Source organism: Trichechus manatus, unplaced genomic scaffold, assembly GCF_000243295.1.
Source record: "Trichechus manatus latirostris isolate Lorelei unplaced genomic scaffold, TriManLat1.0 scaffold00001, whole genome shotgun sequence".
Taxonomy (NCBI): Eukaryota; Metazoa; Chordata; class Mammalia; order Sirenia; family Trichechidae; genus Trichechus; species Trichechus manatus.
This window is the reverse complement of record NW_004443937.1, coordinates 20,735,105-20,761,932: the sequence shown is the minus strand read 5'-3', so window position 1 is coordinate 20,761,932 and position 26,828 is coordinate 20,735,105. Positions and strand designations below refer to the sequence as shown.

General features: G+C 40.4%; 1 protein-coding gene across 1 annotated transcript in view; it reads left to right on the top strand.

The window, feature by feature from the left end:
• The window catches only part of ULK4 (unc-51 like kinase 4), a 601,253-nt gene that overhangs the window by 322,510 nt on the left and 251,915 nt on the right, over window positions 1-26,828 (top strand). The window contains exon 32 of the mRNA XM_023727809.1: window positions 23,260-23,365. Within this exon, the coding sequence (XP_023583577.1) occupies window positions 23,260-23,365 (106 nt within the window). The remainder of the gene's footprint in view (window positions 1-23,259; window positions 23,366-26,828) is intronic.

The window sequence follows — 26,828 nt, the reverse complement described above, 5'->3', positions numbered from 1 at the left end:
GACCTTCTGATCTTGGGCTTGCCAGCTTCTGCAGCTGTGTGACTTGGGAGAGGCCTCTACCCTGATCCACGGACTTGGGATGTTCTAGCCTCTACAGTTGCGTGAGCTGTTTCCTTGATATAATCTATCTCTATATATATATTTATACACTTCACTGGTTTTGCTTCTCTAGAGAACCCAGCCTAAGACAGTTGCCAGCCCCATGACATGTTGACACTCTCCACTTCTCGAGCTTGGGTTCTTCGTTACCAGCTTTCCTATCGCTTCCTGCCTTCTCGTCCCTACCCCTGAATTGGTATGCCCATTTAGTCTTGCTTTGTTTTACGAGTCTGTCTAATCTTTGGCTGAAGGGTGAACCCCAGGAGTGACTTCATTACTGAGTTAAAAGGGTATCCGGAGGCCACACTCTTGGGGTTTCTCCAGTCTCTGTCAGACCAGTAAGTCTGGTCTTTTTTTGTGAGTTAGAATTTTGTTCTACATTTTTTTTCACCTCTGTCCAGGACCCTCTATTGTGATCCCTGTCAAAGCAGTTGGTAGTGGTAGTCGGTTACCATTTAGATGAGCAGAACTCAGTCTGGTGGAGGCTGTGGTGGTTGTGGTCTATTAGTCATTTGTACTAATTTATATTAATCTTTCCTTTGTGTCTTTGGTGGTATCTTAGATGGCCACTCATAAGCTTTTAACACCCCAGATGCTACTCACCAAAGTAGAATGTAGGACATTTTCTTTTTAAACCCTTCTATGCCAGTTGAGATAGATGTCCCCCAAGACCATGGTCCCCAGCCCAATAATTTGGTCCCTCAGGGTGTTTGGATATGTCTATGAAGCTGCTATGACCTTGCCTTGTTCAAGTTGTGCTTACTTCCCCAGTATTGTGTACTATCATATCCTTCACCAAAATTACCACTTATCTATTGTCTGTTTTGTAGGCCTGGTGATGCAGTGGTTAAGCACTTGACTGCTAATAAAGGTCGGCAGTTCGAATCCAGCAGCCACTCCTTGGAAACCCTATGGGGCAGTTCTACTCTGTCCTATAGGGTCGCTATGAGTCAGAATCAACTCGACGGCACTGGATTTTTGGTACGGGTATTGTCAATTTAGTGTTTTTTCCTCTTCACCCCCCTTCCATCATAACCACCAAAGATGGTTTCTTTCTGTGTGTAAACCATTTCATGAGTTTTTATAATAGTGGTCTCATACAATATTTGTCTTTTTCTGATTGCCTTATTTTACTCAGCATAATGCCCTCCACATTCATCCATGTTGTGGTTTGTTTCGCAGATTCATCATTGTTCTTTATTGATGCATAGTATTCCATTGTGTGTATGTACCGTAGTTTGTTTATCCATTCATCTGTTGATGGGCACTTAGGTTATTTCCATCTTTTTGCGACTGTGAATAATGCTGCAACGAATGTGGGTGTGCATATGTCTATTTGTGTGATGCCTCTTATTTCTCTAGGATATATTCCTAGGAGTGGGATAGCTGGATTGTATCATATTTCTATTTCTAGCTTTTTAAGGAAGCGCCATATTATTTTCCATAGTGGTTGTACCATTTTACATTCCCACCAGCAGTGCATAAGAGTTCCAGTCTCCCCGCAGCCTCTCCAGCATTTGTTATTTTCTGTTTTGTGCCAGTAATGTTGGGGTGAGATAGTATCTCATTGTAGTTTCGATTTGCATTCCTCTAATGACTAGTGATCATGAGCATTTCCTCATGTGTCTGTTAGCTGCCTGAATGTCTTCTTTGGTGAAGTGTCTGTTCATATCCTTTGCTCATTTTTTAATTGGATTATTTGTCTTTTTGTTGTAAAGATGTTAGATTTTCCTTTAGATTTTAGAGATTAGACCTTAACTGGATTTGTCATAGCTAAAAATTTCTTCCCAGTCATAGGTTCTTTTTTTACTCTTTTGGTGAAGTCTTTTGATGAGCATAAATGTTTAATTTTTGGAAGTTCTCAGTTATCTGGCTTATCTTCTGGTGTTTATGTATTGTTAGTTATGGTTTATATCCTATTTATGCTGTGTATTAGGGCCTCTAGTGTTTACCCTATTTTTTCTTCTGTGGTCTTTATAGTTTTTGGTTTTATATTTAGGTTTTTGATCCATTTTGAATTAGTTTTTGTGTATGGTGTGAACTATGGGTCCTATTTCATTTTTTTACAGATGGACATCCAGTTTTGCCAGCACCATTTGTTAAAAAGACTGTCTTTTCCCCATTTGATGGACTTTGGGCCCTTGTCGAAGATCAGGGTGACCATAGGTGGATGGATTTACATCTGGGTTCTCAATTCTGTTCCATTGGTCAGTGTGTCTGTCATTGTACCAGTACCAGGCTGTTTTGACTAGGGTAGCTGTATAGTAGGTTCTGAGGTCAGGTAGTGCAAGTCCTCCTACTTTATGCTTCTTCTTCAATAGTGCTTTACTCTTCTGGGGCCTCTTTCCTTTCGGTATAAAGTTCATGACTAGTTTTTCCATCTTGTTAAAGAATGCTGTTGGTATTTGTATTGGGACTGCATTCTATTTATAGATTGCTTTGGGTAGAATTGACATTTTCATAATATTGACTCTACCTATCCCTGAGCATGGTATCTTTTTCCATTTATGTAAGTCTCTTTTGGTTTCTTGTGGTAGTGTTTTGTAGTTTTCTTTGTATAGGTCTTTTATGTCCCCGGTTAGATTTATTCCCAAGTATTTTTTTTTTTAGAGGCTATTATAAATGGTTTTGCTTTCCTGATTTCCTTTCCATAGTTCTCTTTATTGGTTTATAGGAATCCAGCTGACTTTTTTGTATCCTGCTACTCTGTTGAATCTTTCTATTAGTTCCAGTAGTTTTTTTGTGGAGTCTTTTGGTTTCTCTATGTATAGTATCATATCATCTGCAAATAGGGACAGTTTTACTTCTTTCTTACCAATTTGGATGCTCTTTGTTCCTTTTTCTTGCTTTATTGCTCTAGCTAGGTCTTCTAGCACAATGTTAAATAGGAGTGGTAATAAAAGGCCTCCTTGTCTTGTTTCCATTCTCAGAAGGAATGTTTTAAGCCTTTCTCTGTTCAGGATGATGTTGGCTGTTGGTTTTGTATAGGTGCCCTTTATTACATTGAGGAATTTCCCTTCTATTCCTATTTTCTTGAGAGTTTTTATGAGGAATGAGTGTTGCACTTTATTGAATCCCTTTTCTGTGTCAATTTAGATGATCATGTCATTCTTTTCTTTTATTTATGTGGTGTATTACATTGACTGATTTTCTAATGTTGAGCCATCCTTGCATACCTAGTATGAATTCCACTTAGTTGGAGAACATCTTTTTTTTGTTTTTAATATAACTCATTGGTTTTTTTCCTGGTGTTATTTTACAAAATTATTATGTATTGTCTTATAATTTAATTGTGATTTATGTGATACATGCATATAGTTCTTTAAGCTTAAAGAAAGTTATCGAAGTGCCTTTCAAGAAGTGAATTCAATTGCCTGTATCATTTTTAGGAGTCCTAGGTGGCACAAACAGTTAAGCACTTGTCTACTAGTCAAAAGGTTGGTGGTTTGAGCCCACCCAGAGGCACCTCAGAATGTAGGCCTGGTGATCTGCTTCCAAAAGATCACAGTCTAGAAAACCCCATGGAGCAGTTCTACTTCTGCACACGTGGGGTTGACATGAGTCGGAATCAACTTGATGGCAACTAACAGCAATAACAATAACATACCATTTTTAGTATGAAAGTAATATTTATTTACTGACTTAATACCTGAAAATTATTATTCTTTCAAAGACATATTTTTTAGGAGATGATTGAAATCTGTTTTGTTACATTTCTGCAAAGAAGAAAAATTTCTGAATATTACAAAATATGAAAGTCTGTTTTTAGATGTAATTATAGGGCTTTCAAAAGAGTATGTAACTACTGAGTTTATACACACAAACGTAAATTTTTGCGATTAGTTCTTTCTGTTGTGTTTTATATATAGATTAAAGTGTCTATTTGAATTTGTATTCCTACAAAATTGATGCCAATCAATATGGAGCTTAGGTAGAATAAAAATAAAATTCATTGAGTATTGTCTTCCAACTTGTTTCTTTTAAAGCAGACTAAGACCTAGTCATTTTTTTTGGGGGAGGGGAGGGGTGATTATTGGTATATTATTCACATATTATAAAATGCACTCTTTTAAAGTGTTCAATTCAGTGGTTATTACTATATTTATAAGGTTGTGTAACCATCACCACTGTCTTAGAACCAGTGAGATATATACATAGAGTTTTACTCCAAGGAATTGGCTTATGTGATTGTGGGGCCTGGCAAATCCCAAAACCCTTAAGTCAGGCAGCAGGCTGGAGACTCCTACAGGCTTTCATCCCAAGATCCATAGGTCAGGTTGACGGACAGAGTGCAGAGTGAAGTGGGAGAGTTCTGCCAAAATAGCTATTTATAGTCTGGAGGCAGGACTCACTTCTTTTCAACTGATTGATTTATTATACTAGATTACGCTAAGGATTGCATTACATTAGTTTACATTGGTTTAGTAGCGAAGTGCTTAACCGCTGCGCCACCAGGGCTCCTTTCCAGCCTCATACAACCTCTAAAACCATTGCTAGTTTCTCATTCACTCAGTAGAGGCCCTCTGCCTGTGTCAAGCCCAATTTTCAGCTTTTGTCTAGAACCAGCAAATGCCCCAAGCGGGGGAAATGATTGGAATCATCAGCTCACCTTGGAAAAGCTATTCACTTTCTGAAATTTTAGTTCACCTAGTTCTTGTAGCTTCTGTAGCTCTCTAATGTCATTAAAAACATGATTTTGTAATTTATCTGGATTTTTCTGGTTGTTGAGGCAGTGGCATTAATTTGCAAGATTTGTTATCTCCTACTAGAGGCAAAAGTATCCTAATTCATTAAATTCTGCTTTTATTTTTATGAGTTTTATCCTTTTGCTTTCTTTTGCTAAGTTTATTATTTTTCCAGCTTTTTAAATTTGATGTTTAATTCAGTTATTTTTGTTTTTATATTTTTTATGGTTATAGGTTTCTAATGCTACACATTTTCCCTGACAATTGCTTTAGCTGTGTTCCGTAGATTTCTGATTTGTTATATTTTCATTAAATTCTATGATTTTGGTCTGTATTTCCCTCAAGCGTTGTTTAATAGCATTGAAGAAAAAACCTGTTTTTTTTTTTTTAATTCTAGTTTTAGTGAGTTGATTATATTTCTATTTTGGGGACAATTTATTGTTGTCCTCTGAGGCATATGATATGAATTTTCATGAATATTCTGTGTGTACTTACAAACTCTTCTCATTCTCCATGCAGGTCAGAGTGTAATGTTTACCCATAAGACGTATCTTATTGAGCATATTGTTTAGGTCTTCTGTATTCTAATTTTTTTTCCTTCATCTCTCTTAGATTGAGAGAAGTGAATAAAGTACTTTTATTATTGGTGTGTTCTGCTTTTTTCTCTCACATATTCTTATTTATGAAAATTGTTACTATGTTGTTGAGAGCATACATATAAAGAAACATTTTTATTAAGTGCTGTTATCCATGGTTAAAATTTGTTTCATAAGTCCATTCTTTATAATGCTTCTTTCTCTGTAGACCTTAATACAAAGTTACAATAGAAAACAGGGCTAGATGTATGTCTGGTCATTGCATAATCTTCTCCCAACCTCTTCTCATCCTGTAGGTATCATTCTTTCTAAATCAAAGTTTTTCCTCACTAAGTTCTCTGGTTTATAATAGACTCAATCACGATTTGTCTCATAGACCCCTTTAATTAGGGAATTGTGATTCCAGTTTGGCTTCACTGCTTTCTCATCTTGACATTTTTGGAAGCAGGCATGCTTTGGAAGGGATCTTTAAAATGCCCCCTGTAGACACTGACAGGTACTTCCATTCCCTGCAGAGACCAGAGTGAACGGCCATTCCTGCCTTCCTCTGCTACGTCATATCTTCATGTGCCTCACAGCAGATTGCACGATTGTTTGCACTTGTTCACCACTCTGCACTTAAGGATTCACGTCTAGGTGTCTTTGCAGGATTATCCTGCAGAAAACAAACAATCCAGCAGTTCTGGTCAATAATGACAAAGCCCTCCAAACAAGATAACATTCCATCAACGAGTGGGGTTGCGGACCGAGCATGAGGACAAAGGCTGGAGGACACGCTAGCAAATGAAGTAGATCTTGCTGCCCTTTTGCCAGGCTGGTGTAGAAGGTGCTGCCTGGTTGAAGAGTCTTTCTCTAGCAGGTGATATGTTACTGCTGAATGCAGCTCTAATTATAGTGTAATGCTTTCCTCACAAATGTAAATGTAAGACAAAGTAGTCATTTCCCTGAATGGTAACTTCCTGATTACAGAATGGGTAAAATTATAGATGATCCATCTCTTCTTATTAATCCCACAGGGTTTCATAGTAGAAAATAAATTAGACTTATTTATGCTAGCAAATCAAATTGCCATAAAAGGTTATTTCAACAGAGGCAAAATCATAATAAAATAATTTAGTAAAAATGAGAGCTAAGAGTATGCTTAATGGATCATGATTAGATTTAATTTTCTTACTATTTCCATCATTAAAGCTCCATTATCTTTCCTGAGACCTCATTTAGGCATCCTGCCACACTGCAGCTCTGGGCATTTCTAGGGAGCATATAGAAGCCTGTGAGTGCCATTAAAAAACAAAAATAGCTAATAATATGCTCTTTCACTTTTATTATTTGATATCAATGTCACACATGCAGAATCTCATATATTCTCTTACCTCATCTCTTGAAAGCCATATATATCATTACGTATGAGCTTTCACACAAAAGAGTTTGATTCTAGAGTTGAAAACAAAACTAAGACTTACTGATGAATATCCCTACAGTGCAGAGGCTGTGAGGATTCTTAAGAATTCATCTAGTTATCCCTTTGCCTTCAAGCATGTCCACAGCAAAATTATATTGTAGATAATAACAAGATCAGTAGTCAGTTACAGTATTAGCCTTTTACATGTTTTAGAACTTTATAGGTAGGGATAGTTAAGAACCCATCTACCTTAAAAACCTCTGGAAAATATTGCCCCTTCTGTTTGATGTAACTAGGGAGAGGGTGGTGGCCTTTCCAACCAGAGAGATAGAGCCCAGTTAATTTAGGTTCATTCTGAAGACAGTGCCCAGAGACTCAGAACCACCAGGCCAAGTGAAGGTACAAAGCCAGGAGTCGAGGTCAAGGGGTGAAGGCTGTGTCAGGTGAGTTGAGGAGCCCAGAGCAGCTGGCATCAAGTGAGGTCCCGTGGAGCTTACCATGAGGCTGACAGGGTGCCCTCCTGCCCACTCTATGCTGAAATAATTTAGCCAATATCTATGATTTATAATGACAGCATGTTTGTGGTTTGTCTTAACTACTGAATCCCAGAACCTCTCCAAGTCTGCTGGTTCCCTTGAGCCCAGCTCCAGTCCCCTCTTTTTCCTAAAATCTTTCCTGGTATTCTCAGCTCACTAGTCATACTCCCTGGAATGCTTAGAGCTCTGCTTGCTTGGAGCAGTGCTCCGCACTACCCCTGAACCTGTTCTCTTTCTATGATCTGCCTACCTCCTGAATGGGAAGCTCCCAGAGCAGGTGTCTTGGTGCATGTTTTAGGCACTTCATAAGTATCTACGGGAGACCTGGCATATGCTGCTTTTCAATACAGACTATTGAAGGAATGGTATTCAATTGTGTGGAAAAGAATATTATTTTTTACTTTCTTCCTAGGAGCCCTGGTGACACAGTGATTAAAGCGTTCAGCTGCTAACTGATATAGGTCAGTGGTTCGGGCCCACCAGCCACTCCGCAGGAGAAAGATGTGGTAGTCTACCTTAGAAACCCTATGGGGCAGTTCTGCTCTGTCCTATAGGGTCTGAATGAGTCAGACTGTAGCCTCTGTTTTCTGTAATCAAAAAGGATATCAGCAGGGCAGACTACTCACAATGATGAATAATCAACCAGTTGTTCACATCTGACTTTGTAATGGGTTTTGTGTGTATGTTTTAAAATTCTCACAGTTTTAACATTAACACCTTTGCTGTTTTTCTGTGGGAGCTTAGCTGCAATCCATTCATTCTGTCCGAGTGAGTTGTCTGTTTTCTATATTGTAAAACGCTGTAAAGGAGAGGACAGTAATTCATAATCATACTCTCTTTTCTGCCCCTACTCAAAAATGTATTTGTGTGGTGACGTTGGACTTCCTGGCAGCTCGCTGGGTTCCTAGTGTATAGGATTCTTTTAGGGGGCTGAAGAAAGGCAGGATTCTGAAGGATATTTTCCCTTGTAATACATCAGAACTTTATATTGTTCTTAGGTTGGAGCCCTGGTGGCACAGTGCTTGAGAGCTCGGCTGCTAACCAAAAGGCCAGCAGTTCAAATCTACCAGTTTCTCCTTGGAAAACCCTGTGTGTCAACTTGGCTGGGCCATGATTCTCAGTGTTTTGGCAGTTGTATAATGTTGTGATCACTTCCCTGTTGAAATTTGATATGTGATCACCTGCCTGATGGAATCTGCTAAGTGGTACTGGTGGGGGTGGGGCCTGTGGTGGCTCACCGCCCCTCAGCCTTCGTTTCTCTACTTTCTACCACCTACTTCCTTCCTGCTCCGCTTGCCAAGGCTTTTGGCTTGTTCTGGATCCTGCAGCTGCCTCTTGTTTGTCTGACCTCTAGTTCTTGAGGCTTGAGCTAGCAGCTTACCTGCTGATCTTGGGATTTGTTGATCTTCACAGCCTGTGATCAAGAGCCTTGCTGTCCGACCTGCTGATCCTTGGGTTTGCTAGCCCCTGTGGCTACGTGAATCAGGAGAAACCTCTATCCTGATTCATGGACTTGGGACATTCTAGCCTCTATAATCGCATGAACTGTTTCCTTGATAAAATCTCTCTCTCTCTATATATATATATATTTATATGCTTTACTGGTTTTGCTTCTCTAGAGAACCGAGCCTAAGATAGGGCAGTTCTACTCTGTCCTATAGGGTTGCTGTGAGTAGAAATCGATTTGACGGTAATGGGTTTGCTTTTTTGGTTTAGGTTGATTAATGTGTTTTCTTGGAAGGGGTAAGTCGGAAACACCAATCCTGTGCTAAAGCGTGTGTTAACAAACCTCATCACAATTACAAATAGTTGAGAGAATGTTTTTTTGTTTTGTTTGAATATAGTTGCACAGCAGTAGAAACTGTTATAATGTGACGTTATTCAATCTCTCATTCAAATATTCTCCCCATGTATTCTTCCCTGGGAATAATTTGGAAAGACACAGCATTGTGTTTACCATCAAAGGATGTTAGAGCAGAAAAGGACCTAGGAGGTTAGCTTGAGTCCCTGTGCAGATCACTTCTCTCTGGGCCTGTGTTTCTGCGTTTGTAGGCTGCAGTGCTTTCGCCCCTGCTGCTTGCTCCTGGCTGAGCACCCGGTCAGAGGCAGCGGATACAGAATGGAGCACTGGGGGCTCTGCCACTCTCAGTGGCTGTAGAGGAAAGGCTCCCTGTCACCTGTAAGGCTTTAAACAGTGCGTTTTAGCCACCTGAGGCTTCGCCTCTTTCCCTGCCCTTGATGGATCCGGTGAAGCTGAGGTGGGCACCAGAGCACAGAGTCGGTGCTGTGAACATCTTTCTCCCTTGTGCAGTCCTCTGCCCTGGTGCTGCAGAGCCTACATTTTGTTCATCAGAGCATGGTGAAATGGAATGTTTCAGAACTGAAACTGTATTTATTTTGATGTATAGATTTCTTCTGCCTCAACAACAGCTTCTTTTTTTAACTTGCTACTTGTGTGCTGAGAGTTGAAATTCTAAGCTTGGCTAATAAGATTGACTAATAACAAAATCCAGTTCTCCCTGAACAGTATACGTTATGTCCCTGAAGCTCAGGAACATCTTCTGGAGATCAGCACCCCTTCTCTGCCCACCCTACACAAACACAGCTCATGACAGCCATCACCGGTGCCCCTCCATTGTGGGGGGACTCTGTGCCAGCCAGTCAGCCTGAGGGGACCACCTGTCTAGTTGTCAGCAGCTCATCAGAATTCACATGCAGAAGGGGATGTGATATCATTATGCTGTGTACTCACAGAGGGTGATCAGGCGTGGAGTACGGCAGCAAGAAAGCAATCCCGATGTTGTGCTCCATGAATGGAGAAGCAGCTCAAAGTGCCTCAAGTTAAAGAGAATCACAGAGAAAGACTACAACTGCTTTTCTGCTCCTTGTCTGTTGAGAGTGGCCTGGGTCACCTTGTGAAAGCACTGTTGTTGTTAGTTGCCGTCCAGTCAATTCCAACGTAATGGCAACGCTATGTGTGGAGAGTAGAACTGCTCCAGAGGGTTTTCAAGGCTGTGACCTTTAGGAAGCAGATTGCCAGGCCTGTCTTCCAGGGTGCTTCTGTGTAAGTTCAAACCACATCAACCTTTTGGCTAGCAGCTGAGTGCTTAACCATTTGTGCTACCCAGGAACTCCCTAGGTAGTGCTAAAGTGCAGGGGCAAGAGCTGCTGTCTGTATAGAGAGTGCCTCTCTGAAATGCTGGTCAGCATTTGGAGGCACCAGGGTTTCGGGTTCAAACCCCTGCTGAGAATTTGCATTTCTCACAAGTTCCCAGGAAGTTATACCTAAGAATCAGCCTGGAAAGAAGTGGTTCAAAACCCTGGGAGGCACACGGTGGTTGGGCATGCATAGTTCTGCATTGACTCACTTTAAGCAAAAACACCCATTCCAGACTGAGGTAAACAGCTGCCTTCCGATGGAGAGACTTTTGATTCAGCACATGTGGACTTGGGGTTGTACCCCGAGCTCAGCCTCACTGGGCTCGGTTTTTCTTCTTAGGGAAATATATTGTCCCTTCCTCCTTCCCTGTCCTCCTTTCTCCCACCCCGGCCATACTCCCTTAGCATTTGTTCTGATTTCTGATTTTCTCTTTGACCTGCATGGGGAAAATTTAATCAAGTCTTGATATCTAAACTAAAGCTCAAGCTCATTTATTGGAATACAGCAATTAAAAATATGAAAACACTGTAGCCTTCCCTTTCACCTCCTCCCCACTTCCTCAGTTCTAAATTCAGGGGAGTTCTCGTGAACGTGCTGACAGGTCTGTTGCTTTGATGCAGAGACAGTGGATGTGATCAAATGGGCACCCCTTAAATGAACCTTGGATGCCTAACGTATAGCCAGGACTCTCAAAGTTTTTTTATCCCAGAGCTGTTGAAGAGGCTAGGGCATTGGTGGTTCAGTAGTAGAGTTCTCACTTTCCGTGCAGGAGATCCGGGTTCGATTCCCAGCCAGTACACCTCATGTGCAGCCACCACCCATCTGTCATTTGAGGCTTGCGTTTTGTTACAGTGCTGAACAGATTTAAGCAGGGCTTCCAGACTAAGATGGACTAGGAAGAAAAGCCTTGTGATTCACCTCCAAAAATCAGCCACTGAAAACCCTATGGATCATAATGTTCTGATCTGCGACCACTGATGGGGATGATGCAGAACCAGGCAGCATTTTCCATTGTGCGTGGGCTCATCATGAGTTGAGGGCCAACTCCATGGCAGCGAACAACAACTAAAACATTGAAGAGGAGGGTCGGATTTCAGCTCATGTCTCAAGTTCCTGAGGAGACCCCCAGCCTGGCTTGGCCTAGGAAATTAAGCATTCAGTAACTCCTTTCTGGACTTCAGAAATGGAGACTGGCCCGTTACGGTCAGTTTCTCTCATGATCAAGTTGGTCAGTCTCCTGACCCTTTACTTCTAGAGTCTCCTCATTCTTCTTGTTTGCTCAGCACCTGCTCCACTTTATGCACAGGGTCTGCAGGTCCTTTTATTTCCTTTCCCAAACTTTCCCCAACAAAAAATGAAATGTATTGAATGTTCCAAAGGGGAGCCCTTCTGGCATTGTGGTTAAAGTGTATGACTGCTAACCAAAGGTCAGTGGTTTGAAACCACCAGGGGGTCCAGAGGAGAAAACTGTGGCAGCCTGCTTCCATAGAGATTTATAGCCTTGGAAACCCTATGGGTTTGCTGTGAGTTGGAATTGACTCTACGGCGGTGAGTTTCGTTTTGAGTTTTGAAAGTGATATGCAAATACAAATACAACTGCTATTATCTAAGCAGAGTCTAAGAAGAGAAAAACTGATTGCCCTCAGTTATGGCAGTTGAGAACAAAAGTGATCTCGCATTAAATACCAAGTACAGCAAATATAGGGTGAGCGACAAAGATCTCGGCTGCCTTATGCTGCTGATTTTTAATACACCGTAGACATGCTTGTAGTTCGAATGATGGCTGAGTTCTTACCTGCTTAGAATAATTTACTGGGGAAGAGTGTGCTTCTTGTTTAAAATTTCAACGTAACTGTGAAATATCTAGGCTCTCCCATCACCTCTTTAATGACAGCCCTCTGCTGCAAAAACAAGTTGAAAAACTGCCAGATTCAGAAAATATTTGCTTTTAGGGGGTAGGGGCCTTGAAGAATTGTGTTGTGTTTTCTTCTCCTCAGGAATAAACCCACTCACGGCTTACTGGTCAGGAATAAGAGCTGAGCTACCAAAGAAGATATTAAGGGCAACGGAATCTGTAGCTCTAGGGAACAGTGTTTACAGCATTTCTTCAGGCTGTGCGAATAAGGAAGTTAATGTTACATTTTTTTAAGTTGCTTTCCTTGAGGTTACTGTGATGTGATTTCCAGGTAGTGAATTGTGAAAGGCAATAGGAGGTAATGGGAAAGGAGACTGCACGTTTGAGTTAGAGTCATGGCCCTGTAGTCTCTTCTTGGGGCCTCAGTTTCTTTATCTTTAAAATTGAAAGATTGAACTAGAACAGTCTCTAGGATTCTTCTAAAGTCTTGTGTTTTTTGATTCTTGCTTTGCTCCAAGTTCACCAGCTGGTTCAGGGCAGGTCAAGGCCTGGGGCTCCTGTGTTTTCTGAGCCTGCTTTTCTTTCTGCTTTACCACACAGATTGTTTATGCTCTTGGAAACCCTAGGTTTGGGTACACTTCCAGCCAGTTTTCACTGAAACCTTTTTACTGCAGGAATTGCTAGTATCTCTTTGGTACAGCAACTGTGAGCACCAATGTTTGGTAAACTCCCGTTGTGAAAACTTTGAAAACTTCCACAGTGAATTGACTCTCATGGCCGGAATTAAAAACTGTCTTGTGGTGATTGTATGTATTGGTTGTTCCATTCATTTTTACCACATTTTTTTTTTTCTTAGTGTGGGGTACTTCTTTATGTTTTTGAGCAGTTATCTTTTATGGAGTTGTTGTTAGTTGCTGTTGAGTCTGTTCCGACTCATGGCAACCCCATGTGTGCAAAACAGGGTTTTCAAGGCTGTGACCTTTCAGAAACAGATTGACAGGCCTTACTTCTGAGGCATTTCTGAGTGGATTTGAACCACCAGCCTCTGGGTTAGCAGTCCAGCACTTAACCATTTGCGCCACTCAGGGACTTTCTTTTATGGAGAGTCCCATTAAAGTTGTGTCAGCGGGCTTCAGAAATCTAGGAGTGTATGTTTTCAGTGCTGATGCACGTGCTTTATGAGTACTTGATGTATTTAGCAAGTGAAAGAGTTTATTTAAAGTAAAACTCTCAATTTATAATTTATTGAAACATTATTCAAAAGTAAATGTATGGATTGAAAGCTCTTGGAAAAAGACCATTTTTATGTTGGTAGTTTTATTTCACACCATCATATAGCAAATTTTTTGGTTTCAATAAATATTTATAGACTGCTTAATCGAAGCCAGTTTCTAGTCACTGACAAGTTTATTTCTCAAAGAATCCCACAAGCTGAGCCCTTTCTCAGCTATATTCACCCAAGCAACTTTTTTTTTCCGTGCCTAAATCTTTATTTTTCATAGCCTACATTTTCAGATTAGACAGTTTTACACTGAGTGACACAAAAGGCAACTTAAATTACCAATAGTTTACATGTAAGCTCGATTCCAGTCTTAATGAAAAGAAGTAGAAGAGACACTAAAACCTTCAAGAAAGCTTCCACATGACGCCCCCATTTTGTGAATTGGCAGCTGTTAGCTCTCCTTAAATCTTCGATTGTCTGCTGCTTTCTGTGTAATAGGTTACAAAACACATAAAATCCATAACTACAGCCCAGTGAAAGGAGATACAAAGATAGGCATGCACCATTAGTCACCTGTTGCCCTTGTGATAAGTTGAACCAGTTTTTAAATGTAAAATGCAGAAATCTTAACAGATAATACAGCAACATAAAATGTTTTGCCCCTTGCTAGTGACAAACAGTGATGCAATTATAGGACGGACTGATCAGAAACATCATGACATTAAGTCTTAAAAAGCAACTATTCTACTTTAAATTTCATTTCTGGTTCAATGGGGCCAGATTGTTAATTCTTATATTTCCAAATAATAAGTACCATCACACAATTTTACAAGTTAAAATGTCATTTCTGATCACTGTGTCTCTGATTTTATAACTTGAGATACTGCTGGGGGAAAGGAAAGAGTTAAATTTTTAAAAATTTATGAAAGCCACATATTATTAGCTGTATGTTACACAGCAACAGTTCACACGCACCACTACAGCTTTCTATTGTGATAGCTCCCATTTTTTTTCTAAGTGGAAAATCTCAAATAATATCAGAAGGAGGTTTTTTCCCCCCCTTTTGACATTATATAGCTGTTCAGCATATCACCTTTGTCACCCAAGCAACTTTGAGCAGAGTTGTTCTTTTTGTTAATTTACCAGCAGCCACTGTATACCAGGCATTGCACTAGGGACAGAGTTAGAAGTGCTAGTCTCACCCTCAGAAGCTCAGCGTGGACTGAGGAGTGGAAAGAACCAACCGTTAGGGTACACGTGGCAGCTACTGTAGTGGAAGCAGCCACAGGAAGGTGAATGTTTTCAGTGTTCCAAGTGGTGAAAATGCTATCATACATGAGAAGGGCAACCTTACCCACAGCCCTCAGCTTCAGGAAATAGTATCTGGCCTAAATTTTTTTTTTTTATTGTGGTAAAAATATATATAACAAAACATTTGCCAATTCAACAATTTTTACATGTGTATTTCAGTGACATGGATTATGTTCATCATGTTGTGCAACCATTACCACTGGCCTTTGTCAAATTATTCTGCCACCATTAAGAGAAACTCAGTGCTCCCTAAGCAATAACTCCTCCTTTCCCCCTCCCTCCCACCCTTGGTAACCACTAGTAAGTTTTGGTCTCTGTACTTTTGCCTACTTCATGTAAGTGAGATCATACAGTATTTGTCCTTTTGTGACTGACTGACTTCACTTCAGTGTCCATCCATGTTGTTGCATGTAGCAGGACTTCGTTTCTCTTTATAGCTGAGTAGTATTCCATTGCATGTATGTACCACATTTTGTTTATTCATTCATCTGTTGATGGGCATTTTGGTTGTTTCCATCTTTTGGCTATTGAGAATAGTGCTCGAATGAACACTGGTGTTTGTGTTCCTGTTTTCAATTCTTTTGGGTATATATCTGATCTGAATTTTTAAGGGTGAATTTTAGTTTTCCAAGAATATGCCAAGACCTTTTTTTTTTAATTTTAGACACGGGTAGGGGTGTAAGGGACACAGGAGAAGGCAGAAGGAGTTGTGTGTTAGGATACACATTTGTATTTTTTGTTTTTTCTCCCTACTTCAGCCTAGTCTTTAGCTCAGTTGCGTGTTGTGGGACAGATTGGCCTGTCTTTGAACACTCCAGGCAGACACATAAAAGGGGTGTAATGCATCCCCAGGGACACTGTTCCTGGCAGCTTCCTTTTGGCTCTGCTGCCAGGGTTCTCCTGCTGAGCAGTGCTGGCTCAGGCCACTGCGCCTGCCTTGAGGCATAGGGCCCTGTCGGGAGCCAAGAAGATGAAGCTTCCAGCTCAAAGCCTAGATACGTGAGAGGGCAGGGCTAGGGAAGCCAAGTGATGCAATCAGCCTGCCAGAAGGGCACCCACAGCACACTGCCATTTGTCTTGAACGGAGATTGGAATTCTGAGCTCAGCATACTGATTGGCAAATGGTACCAGCTGATTCAGAGCCGCCCTTCTTTGCCAGCTGGAATGTATCGCTAATAATGACATATTTGCTGCTGCTAAAGGGCCTTTACAATATCTGCCAGTCAAGTTTTAAAATAATTTCAAATTCAACTATCTTATGTTTTTAATGAAGAAGGTGGAGGGACGTCCCTCAAATAATGATGTCCCCAAATAAAACAAGGCACTTAATTCTGCACTTCCCGCCTTTTAGGGTGAGAACACCATGTTTTTAGCTACAGAGGGGAGAAAAGCATGTTCCGAGGTTGTTTCTTGGTTTCCTTTGCCCAGCAGAGCCTGTTCAGACCCCAGAAGCCCTGACCATGTGGTCAGAGGACCTGTTCCCAGTTGGCAGAGCAAATGCCCAGTGGCAGTTACTCTAGCCCCAACTTCAGCAAACCTCAAACTGTCCCACTTTTGACGACTTTCTTCCAGGGGAATCCCATGTATACAATTATGAAGAAAAGGAGTGAATTAATTTTGTCTGTGCCCTTTGAGTTTAATCCACCTCATTCTCTTCCTCACTCCTCATCCCTAGGAGTCAGTATTCAGCTTTAATAAGTCATGAGAACTTTTCCAAAATGATAATACGGTTCTTATCTGGGATTGAAAGCACTGGAGCAACCATGTCCTGGCCTCTGCTGTCTTGTGACTCTGTGGCCTCCCCTCCTTTCAGCTTTGAATCCCACTGGGGCTCTGGATATCACCTGGGCTGTGGAAAGCAATGATCCTCCATCTTGGGCCAACTGTAGGCTCTCATGTACTCCCCAGCCCAGTAGCCCCCCAGATTTAAACCACAGGAATGGAGATGGAGCATCTATGCCACTTTATAAAGCGGAATCTCATAGCAGCAGAGGAAGTAGGTTGGAAGTAGAGACAGCCTTTAGGAGCTTGTGGTGGTCCCGGCCCAAGATAACAATCCCCTGATCTTAGGTAGAGCAGTGTGGATGGAAAGCAGAGAACACATTCAAGAGAGTTCAGGGAGAATCAAGAGCACTTTGTGGCTGATTGAATGTTGGGGCGAGACGGAGAAAGTAGTCCTGGGTACTTCTAAGATTTCTGGTGGGGAGACTGGGCAGATTATGGGGCTGCTTGTTAAAATAGAAAACAGAAAAGGAGGAAGTGTCAGGGGAAAGGAGTTCAATTTAGATTCTGTGAGTTTGAGTTGCATGTGGAACAGCTTTGTGAAAATCATTGGTAATGTGAAAAAGTGTCCTCTTCCACTCAAAAATACTTGCGCTTGAATATTTCGCTTGAATGCTCCGAAGACTGTTTTCTGTGCTTGGGGCTGTGGATCTCTAGGATCTAGCCACATGGAAGAATGTTTGAAAAGGAAAGTGAGTGGGCACACCACTTAATCTTGGAGTAGCACTTTTGTACTATTGTACAAGTGTGCACACAATAGACTAGCATTCTTTAGAGCAACATTAAAAAAATGTTTTTGTCTAAAATACAATCTAAAGGCACATTGGGTAGGATGTGCTATACGTTAGTGTCTAACTGTAGATATTTACGTGCACAGCACTCGTGTGCGTTTCCGCTGTTTTCCCATGAGTTCTAACTTCCCTAGGATTAGTTGTCTTTCACTTAACATAAATTTTGACTCAGATCAAAGGCAGTTTATAACAATCGTGGTCCATTGTTACTTTTAGTAGGAAAGGTATTTCCTAAAACTTGACTGTTGAAACCCCCTAGGTAGCTTTTTAATCCAAATGTCTGAATTCTTTTAGGAGCATCTATATCTTCAGATGAATGGATTAAAGTGGGAAGCCTGTCTGCAGTGAGAACACTTTGGAAAGGCTGATCATTTTTTACTAGTGTTTCCTTGCCGTGCCCTTGGTACTTGAGAGCTGTCCTCTTTAAGCGCCGAAGCAATTAGTTTCGAGAAGGCTGATTTTTCAGGGTCCAATGCTCCCCTGCCTTTCATTTGCTGAAGCTGTACATTTTAATGAAGTTGTTTCATCTGTGTTGCCAAACATGAGAATTTTGCTGCTTCAATTCTAATTATCTCTGCTGGCAGATGCTGTGTTTTATTAGAGCTCTCAAGTGCTCTGTTTATTAATGCCCATACACTGTGGCGTTGGGCACACAAATTAGGTCAGCTGTGCTTATTGATGGGTTATGAATGAAGGAGTTAAATATTTTCATCATAACCTCATAGTGCAGTGACATCGCCTTGTGGGGCTTTGTGGGATGTTAGTGATGCCCTCTTAAGTGAGCTCAGCTTCCTCTCACCAACCCGTCAGCCAGTGCTAACACCAAGTGTCCAAATAATGTGGCTATTAATGGTGATTCTAGTATATATTTTTATTCTTTTGGTTGATATGTTTCTCCTTTCCTGTAGTTGTCTAGTACCTACATCTTGCATCCTGGGTTGTACATCTTACAGAAGAGTGATATACGTTAAGGGTTCTCTGTAAAGCCAGGAAGGAGTGCAGTGGTGATGGTGGGTCAATGGAGATTGTGGAGGGAGAACTAGCATCACCATAAAAAACCAGACCAAACCCATTGCCGTCAAGTCGATTCCGATTCATAGCGACCCTGTTAAGACAGAGTAGAACTGCCGCATAGGGTTTCCAAGGAGCAACTCATAGATTCAAACTACTGACCTTTTGGTTAGCAGCCAAGATCTTAACCACTGTGCCACCAGGGCTTCTGGCATCAGAATAGCAGTCCCAAATCAGTGTTTCTGGTTCTTCCTATTCCCTACACCAGACTCCTATAAATTTCTCCTCAATAGCTCTGTGGGCCCACAGGCAGTGTTATATGTTAATCTGAGGTGTAGGCTCACTGTGCTGACTAACTTGGGTGACCCTTGGCACCCACTCCCTTCTCCCCGTTCTGGGTTACTGACACCATGTAGAGGCATGGCCTCTGGCGTCCAACCCAGAATCCTAGCTCCGCTACTGAAGAGCTGTTTGATCCTGAGCAAGCTATGCTTCACGTTGCTAAGCTCAGTTTCCTTATCTATAAAAAGAGGAGACATGTAGCCTCTTCCATGGTTTTGATAAGGGTTAAATGAGATGATGTACATATGAAGTGCTAAGGGTACAGGACATGGCACATGGTAAGTTGTTGGTAAATTGTCCATACTGTCTTGTCCCAGTCGTGCCCGTGTAGCTGCTCTACTGTCCCCCAGAGTCAGCACCGATGTTGCTGGTTCTGATGCCTGGGCCCCTCACCCTGTTCAAAGGCCATTGCAGGTTGTCACCCGCTTTGTCTCCTCACTCTGCTCTCATTGATTGTGTCAGATAACTAATGTTGTGTACTCCTTGCCTCTTTAACAAGCCATGGGAATTTTTAAAAAAAGTCAGGATTCTACCTAACCTTCTGTTATAGTTTACCTAAACTTCTGTTATAGTCCTTTCACCCTGCAACTCAGGCATAAATGTTTTTTGTGGAAGGGACTGTCCCAGAGGAGTGTCCAGCGATGACACTGGTCTTTAATCGGAATCATCCCTCCTCTCCAACTCTGGCCTTTGAGCCAAACTTGCGTGCTCCTTTCTCGTTCCACGCAGATTTGCCCAAGGATTCTGGCCCCATATACTTACCCTGGTATTTTCTCCCTTCATATAATCCTCCACTCTGAGAAGTAAACGTGGTAGTTTTTCAATGCATAACTTATCCCCTGTAGGCTAATATGATTGTGAACAGCAAGAACCAGTCTTTCAAAAGTTTTTCAAGAGAAATGAGATAACTCAGTTAGATAAAAGTTGACAGAAGTGTGCTTAATTCCTGTTTACACCTCTCAACTGCTATGACCATGTATTTAGCATTCTTTCTGGGGGGAAATTATGAATCTAGGCCACAGCGGTAGCTGTCCTCATTCCCCTAGAGAACCACAGTATCATCTTGAGAAGGAGTAATTACTCTGTTCCTCAGTCTCCCTCTCCCTTATATATATGTAAGAAGCACATATACCTACAAGATGAAAGAGTAAGTAAATATAGTATCTATAATGCAATTTTTATAGAGCCTCTAGTTTATACTGAACAAAGTTCACAGTCTGTGTATGGTTTTGAAAACCAGCAATAAAGGAACTAGAAAACAGCAGTGTTTTTAATAACGTCTAAAATAGAAAAGGAACCATTTCTCCCAGTCTGGTTACAGGATTGCTGTATTGGTTTCTTTTTTATTCTGTGCATCAGAATTTTTCCCTGAGAACCCCTAGTAATGATGGTGATGGGGGCTTTTGATAATCAGTGTGCACCTTAGCTTTACACCCCTCCGCACAGTGTGTAGCAGAGCTAGCAGATGCCCTCATTCTACAGTGACTCTGGGACCTCCAGGCTGGGAGCCCCAGAATCTGGTTGGCCAGGATCTGATCCTACGTTTCTAGTGCCCAGGAATAACAGAGGTCTGGAGAGCTGGCTTTTGTACTAAAATGCTTATGTTAACAAGTGTTACTTGCCCGGTGAACACAAGGAAAAACTGAAGTATTGGCTTTGGAACTGGCACATTGCTGAGGCCATAATAGAAAAAGTGAATGAGTCATATAAAAGTGTTTACATCAAAGAAACAATGAATTTATCTCCAGTAAGACCAACCAATATTCTCTGACAGACTGATTTTTGAATAAGGAGCAGTATGTGTCATTTTACCGAATGGGACTGAAAAAAAAAAAAAAAAAAGATTAGCTTCAGTTTTGTTCACAAGAATAGGTTTCCTGTGTATCATTAGTTACTTTATCATGAATAACATGTAGTGTCATCTTAGGGCTTATTTATCACCCTTTCCTTCCAACCAACTGTAAGAATAATTAGAATTGGTGGCAAACCATCGCTTCCACGTTAATCTTCTTAAGCTGGTGTCAGCGAAATGTTCAAACATTAGTGTCCACCATAAAGTTGCTCTTAAGCGTGTGTTTCTAAAGTTTTAGGAATTTTTAGGCATCAGTATTTGGAAAGCAAACCCCTTGTCTTGTATCAAGCAAAGCCATAGATGGTAAGACCTACCTGAAATCAAGTGGCTCTCATCAGTGGGAAGGACAAATCTGTTGAGAGAGCAATTTCAGAGCCACATGCCTTGTTGTTTTTGTAAGCTTTTGAAGCCACCTGTCCATCAAGGGGCTCCTGGACACTCTGCTCCATGTCCTCACTCTGGGACCCGGGCTGTTGGTACCTTCAGCATCTGGAATGTCACTGTCACGGGGCAGAAGGAAAGACGATGATGAAGCTCTCAGTGATCCTTAAAGCTTCAGCCCAAATTAGTTTAAATGGCTGGAGCAAGTCTTGTTGTCCTCCTCAATTTGGAGAGGCAGGGAAGTGTCATCGTATTGCATACCTAAGAAAGAGAAGTGGGAAATTTGTGTATGTTCATAATGACTAACTGGAAGCAAAAATATAGATTGATCATTAAAATGGAAAGTTGGTTTCTTGAAAAGACCAATAAAATAAGCAAAGCTTTGGTGAGTCTGATTGACAAGAAAGAGGGAGGATGCAGTGTACAAGGCAATGTAATTAGGAGCCAGAGAAGATTTATGAAGGTCTAAGAGAATGAGATGTATGATTTTATTACAATAGGTTAGAAAATTGAGGCATTGTAGATGATTTTCTAGGAAAATGGAAATAACCAAAGTTGGATCAAGATGTAAATACCTGAGAAGAAAATATTTTAAAAAATACATATTTAAAGATCTATTGGTAAAGATGTACCAAGCCCAGTTGATTTTATGAATGAGTTCTACCACATCTCCCAGAAACAGATACTAGATGCACAATAAGTATTTATTGAGGAAATGTCTGCTCAAATGGCACCTTCTCAATGATCCCCACCTTGACCACAACTTAAAATCATGTAACGCCCCACAGCTGCTCTCTCTATCCCCCTTTCCTGCTCTGTAGTTTTGGCGATAGTACTTGCTGACTTCTAACACACTATTCAGTTTAGTTATTTGTTATGTCTTTTATGTACCATTTCCATGAGGTCAGGGAGCTTTGTTTTGTTCACCAGTATATCTCAAGTGCCTAGGACCGTGCCTGGCACATTGCAGATGCTCAGTAAATATTTGGTGAATAAATTTGTGGAAAGATATATTCATATTAAAGTGAAACCTTCGAAAGGTCAGAGAGACTATGGCTGGTGTGGCTCACTGCTGTAGCCCAGTGCCCAGCGCAGTGCCTGACACATAATAGCTACTCATTGATTATTTGCTGAGTGAATTACTCAAGTATGATACAATTTATGTTAAATAAAAAAGCAAACCATGTATTTCCATATGTGTGTATGAACATGACTAGAAAATGGTCTGGATGGAACCTACTAAACTGGTATACTTGTTAGCTTTCAGGATAGGACTAGTTATTAAGGGAGTGGTCAAGGGGAACAGGGCAGGACTAGAGGGAGGAAAGCTAGAAGCCTACACACCCTCACTATTAGTAAGAGCTTGCCCTTGCACAGACCTGAAAGAGAGCACCTCCTTAAATGTTGTACCCTATGCACCTCGCTTGCCTCACCCTAGTTGTGACCCTATGGGGAAATTTTCTCTTTATTTTTGTGTTGTTTGAAATTTTATAATTTCAGTTATAATACGTGTTACTTTTACATTTTTTAAAAATTCAGAGGCAAGAGAAAAAGTGCATATTATTTTTTACATCCTTTAACACTTACAAAGAAACCATCTTATTTGTCTTTATAATGAAAAATTGAGACTGAGGGAATTATTACTTTTCCTCATTCTCTCTAGGGCCTAAGTTACTCCCTGCTATATGACATTGAGTGTTGACGGAAAAAAACAAACAAAAAAACGAAAACATCTCACTCTTTTAGGTTCCACATGGAGTTTATTGTCCACAAACAGTGAGGCAGTGATGCATATCTCCCATATAATGCATGTACAAGACTAAAGTGGGAAAATGTCAGTACCAGGAGACTCTAGAAACTGCAGAAATACGTCCTTGCTTAAGTAGTTTTCTTTTGTGATCTCAAAATCTTTTTCAGTTATGCAGTCCTAAATTCTGTCTACTTGATTTCTGGTCACTCTCACTCCTTTGTCACCCTTCTAAAGCATGGAGGGCCATGTGGTTGCCCCTCAGCTCACAAGTGGGGCCTGCATGCAGCAGCTCTGGTGCTCTGAATGTTTCACTCTGCCTCCCAGCTCACTTAGCTCACTTCCGGGAGCGCCTTCCCAGAGCAGAGCATCTGCCTCATTCAAGTGCAAAAAGTAATGAAGGGATGGAGGTCATTTCCTTGTTTTTCTTTATTATGATCTAATTGTACTTCTGTGCAATCATGGTGAAAACTGTTATCTATTACAGGAGCATCAGGAGAGCATTCTGGGTAACACGATGCAAAGTGTGATTGCATTACTCAGCAATCTGGTTGCCTGCAAAGATTCGAATATGAAGCTACTTTATGAACAAGGTAAATGCTTTTTAAAATTAATCTGTGATTCTGTTGAGTTTTTCCTCTTGTATGTTTCCCCATCTTCCATAACAGGGAGCCAAGAAGTACTATTTAAAGTTGATGCATCAAAATAAATGTTTAAGCATCTATAAATAATAATAATAGTAGCAAAAATTGAAGCTGGAGTTAGATAGGAATAGCTTCCCTGAACTAATTTATCCTCTTTCATGGCAAAAGTTGAAAGGCACAGCTTAAAGATGATAAACCAAGAAATAGAAGTGTAAGCATAGTTGGTAGACTTACTGCTGCCAATCAAAATGAAGAACAGATATGACCAGAAGTACCTTGGAAAATGGGGCTTGAGATGGATTGGGGGCAGCTTTACTTCACATCTTATGCCCATCTGTACCATTAAAATTTTTGAAAGCATGTGCATGGTCTACTTGTATATTGATAAAATAAAAGCTCTCGTCAAGTCATTATTTGACTTTTTCCCCAAACAATTTAGACTTGTTTTATGTGGTCATTATACTTAAATGTTGGTATTTTTTTCCTACCCTGTATTCTCCCCTAAGAAAAATGTATACTTCTAACAGTAATAAATATTGCCAACAATTGTGGGACTTGACTACAGGTACCAAAAATAACCAAACTCGTTGCTATCGAGTCGATTCCGACTCACAGCAACCCTTTCAGGACAGAATAGAGCTGCCCCGTAGGGTTTCCAAGGAGCAGCCAGTGGATTTGAACTGCCAACTTTTTGGTTAGCAGCTGAGCTCTTAACCACTGCACCACTAGGATTCCATTTAGTGCATGTAGGTCTTCTTTATTCTTTCCTGCAGCAGCGTCTTATTCTGTTTTATGTATATAACATGATTTATTTAGCCAGGGCACTAATGATGGCTATGGGTTATGTCCAGGCTTCGGCTAGTTCAGACAGGGCTGCAGTGAATGACCTTATACAGACATCCTTTCACATGGAGTAGGACTATCTATAGGATAAATTCTTGGGATTAGAATTACTGGATCAAAGAGTATATGCATTTATAATTTTTACTGATATTCCCAAATTGTTCTAATTGATGTACTGTTTGTTTTACATAGTTGAATAGTCAGTATTCCAGTGTGTATGTGTATAGCACATTGTGTGTGTGTATATATACATATATATATATAGCAACACCGATGAACAAGAGATTACCTGTTTCCCCCTGCTATAGCAATACCATGTGTTATTAAACTTTTGCATTTTTTTCAGTCTGATAGGTGAAAAAAATTATGTCACTGTTTGCATTTGTACTTATCCTCTTTTGAGAGAGGTTGAGTATCTTTTCATAGGTTAAAGAACCATTTGTATTTTCTTTTCTGTCACCTGTTAGTTCATATCCTTTTCCCATTTTTCTATTCAATTGTTAATCTTTTTCTTACTGCTTTCTAAGAACTTCTCTATATGTTAAGAAAGTTATCTTTTTTATACAAGTTACTAAGATTTTTGCCCTGTGTTTTATTGTACTTTGCCTCTGGTGGTTTTTGCCATGTGAAAGTTTTTGTTGTTGTTTGTTTTGTTTTATATAGTTGAATATTCAATCATTTATTTTATACTATATGAACTTTAAAAAAAGTTATTATTATTGTGAAATATATATACCAACAGCAAAATACCACCTAAACACATTATAGCCAAACTTCTGAAAATGGAAGATAAAATCATGAAAATATTTAGAGAGAAATGCCACATTACATAAAGGGGGTAAACAATACAAATTGATGGCTGACCACGCATCAGAAATAGTGAAGGCCAGATAATAGAAAAGCATCTTTAAAGTGCTGAATGAATAATTTTTAAAAAGCTACTAGTCTAGATTTTTATATCCAGTGAAAATATCCTTTAAAAATGAGGGTAAAATAAGGACATTTTCAGATAAAGGAAAGCTAAGAGATTTGTCATCAGCAGACTTGCCTTCCAAAAAAAAAGCTAATTATATTTTTCAGACTAAAGGGAAGCAATACCAGATGGAAAGTCAGTGCAGAGAAAACATAAATATGTGGGTAAACATAAAAGAATATGTTTTGTTTTCTTCTCTGAAAGTCGTTAAAGAAAATATACTAAGCAGGCGTTTAGAATGATGGAGTAAAAATCTTCACCTCCAAAAAAACTCAATAAAAAATGCTGGCAAAAATTGTGAAAATCAATTTTCAGAACTCTGGAAATTACAAAAGGCTTGCAGCAATATCCTGTTGCCATCCAGTCTATTTCAACTCATAGGACAAGGAGTAGCTGGTGGATATGAACTGCTGACCTTTTGGGTGGCAGTCAAGCTCTTAACCACTGAGCCACCAGGGCTTCTGCAGCAATATAAGGAGTGTTTATTCAGTAAAAACTGAGGGAATCTCAGTAAGAGCAGCAGGGTTGTGGCATTGTGACGTAAGGTATTTACATCCGCATCTTCCGAAATACGTGGTAGCCTTGAAAATCAGCAACCTCATAAACACTGTAGCTGTGAAAATCAGCACGCTTTTGCAGCCCTTGGGAGAGAGCATTCCAGGTTTGTAAGTCTCCCAAAAGTCCCATTCTCAGAGCCTTGTCACTGTTTGACATGTCTCACAGCTCTCTGGAAAAGCCCCATTCGTAGGGAATGGTCATTATTTGATCTGCAGGAAAAGACCTATTCATAGGGCATTTTTTGAAAAATCATTGGAAATTTTTTTAACATCTCAACTACCTGATGCCAAGATGCAAATTGAGACAAACTAGACCCTGGCCAGAGACTTGAAAGGATCATCTAGGGAATGAGATATCCACAGGAGACATTGAAAAGCTCTGACATGTATATATTCCTGGGCAATCTAGAAGGCTGCCAGCCACACAGGACTGTGTGCCTGACCAGAAAAGATCTGAAAGGGCCTCCATGTCTTACCTCTGGCTGACATTGAGCCCTGCACAGAGTTGTAAACTCCCTAGATCTTGAAGATGTGCCCCAACATACAGAGCCCCTCAACAAAGGGTGGAAGACTTTTTGGTTCAAGGCATTTAAGTAAATCTCTGACCTGTCATTAGCTGATCACTGAGCCAACTGATCTTTGATATATTTGAACCCATTTTTGTGGCTATTGTGTAAATCTGGTTATCGTTGAGAATTTCCCTCATTTTTGCTGACCCTTTCCTTTACCAAACATGATGTCCTTTTCTAGTGACTGGTCTTTACAGATGACATGTCCAAAGTAAGCAAACGAAATCTTGCCATCTTCACTTCTAAGGAGCATTGTGGCTGTACTTCATTAAAGAATGATTTGTCCATTCATCTGGCAGTCCCTGGTATATTCAATATTCTTCACCAACACCACAATTCAAATGCATCAGTTCTTCTTCTGTCTTTTTTTATTGTCCATCTTTCGCTTGCATCTGAAGTGATTAAAAAGACCATGGCTTGGTTCAGGTGCTCCTTAATCATTAATATGACATCTTCACTTTTTAGAACTT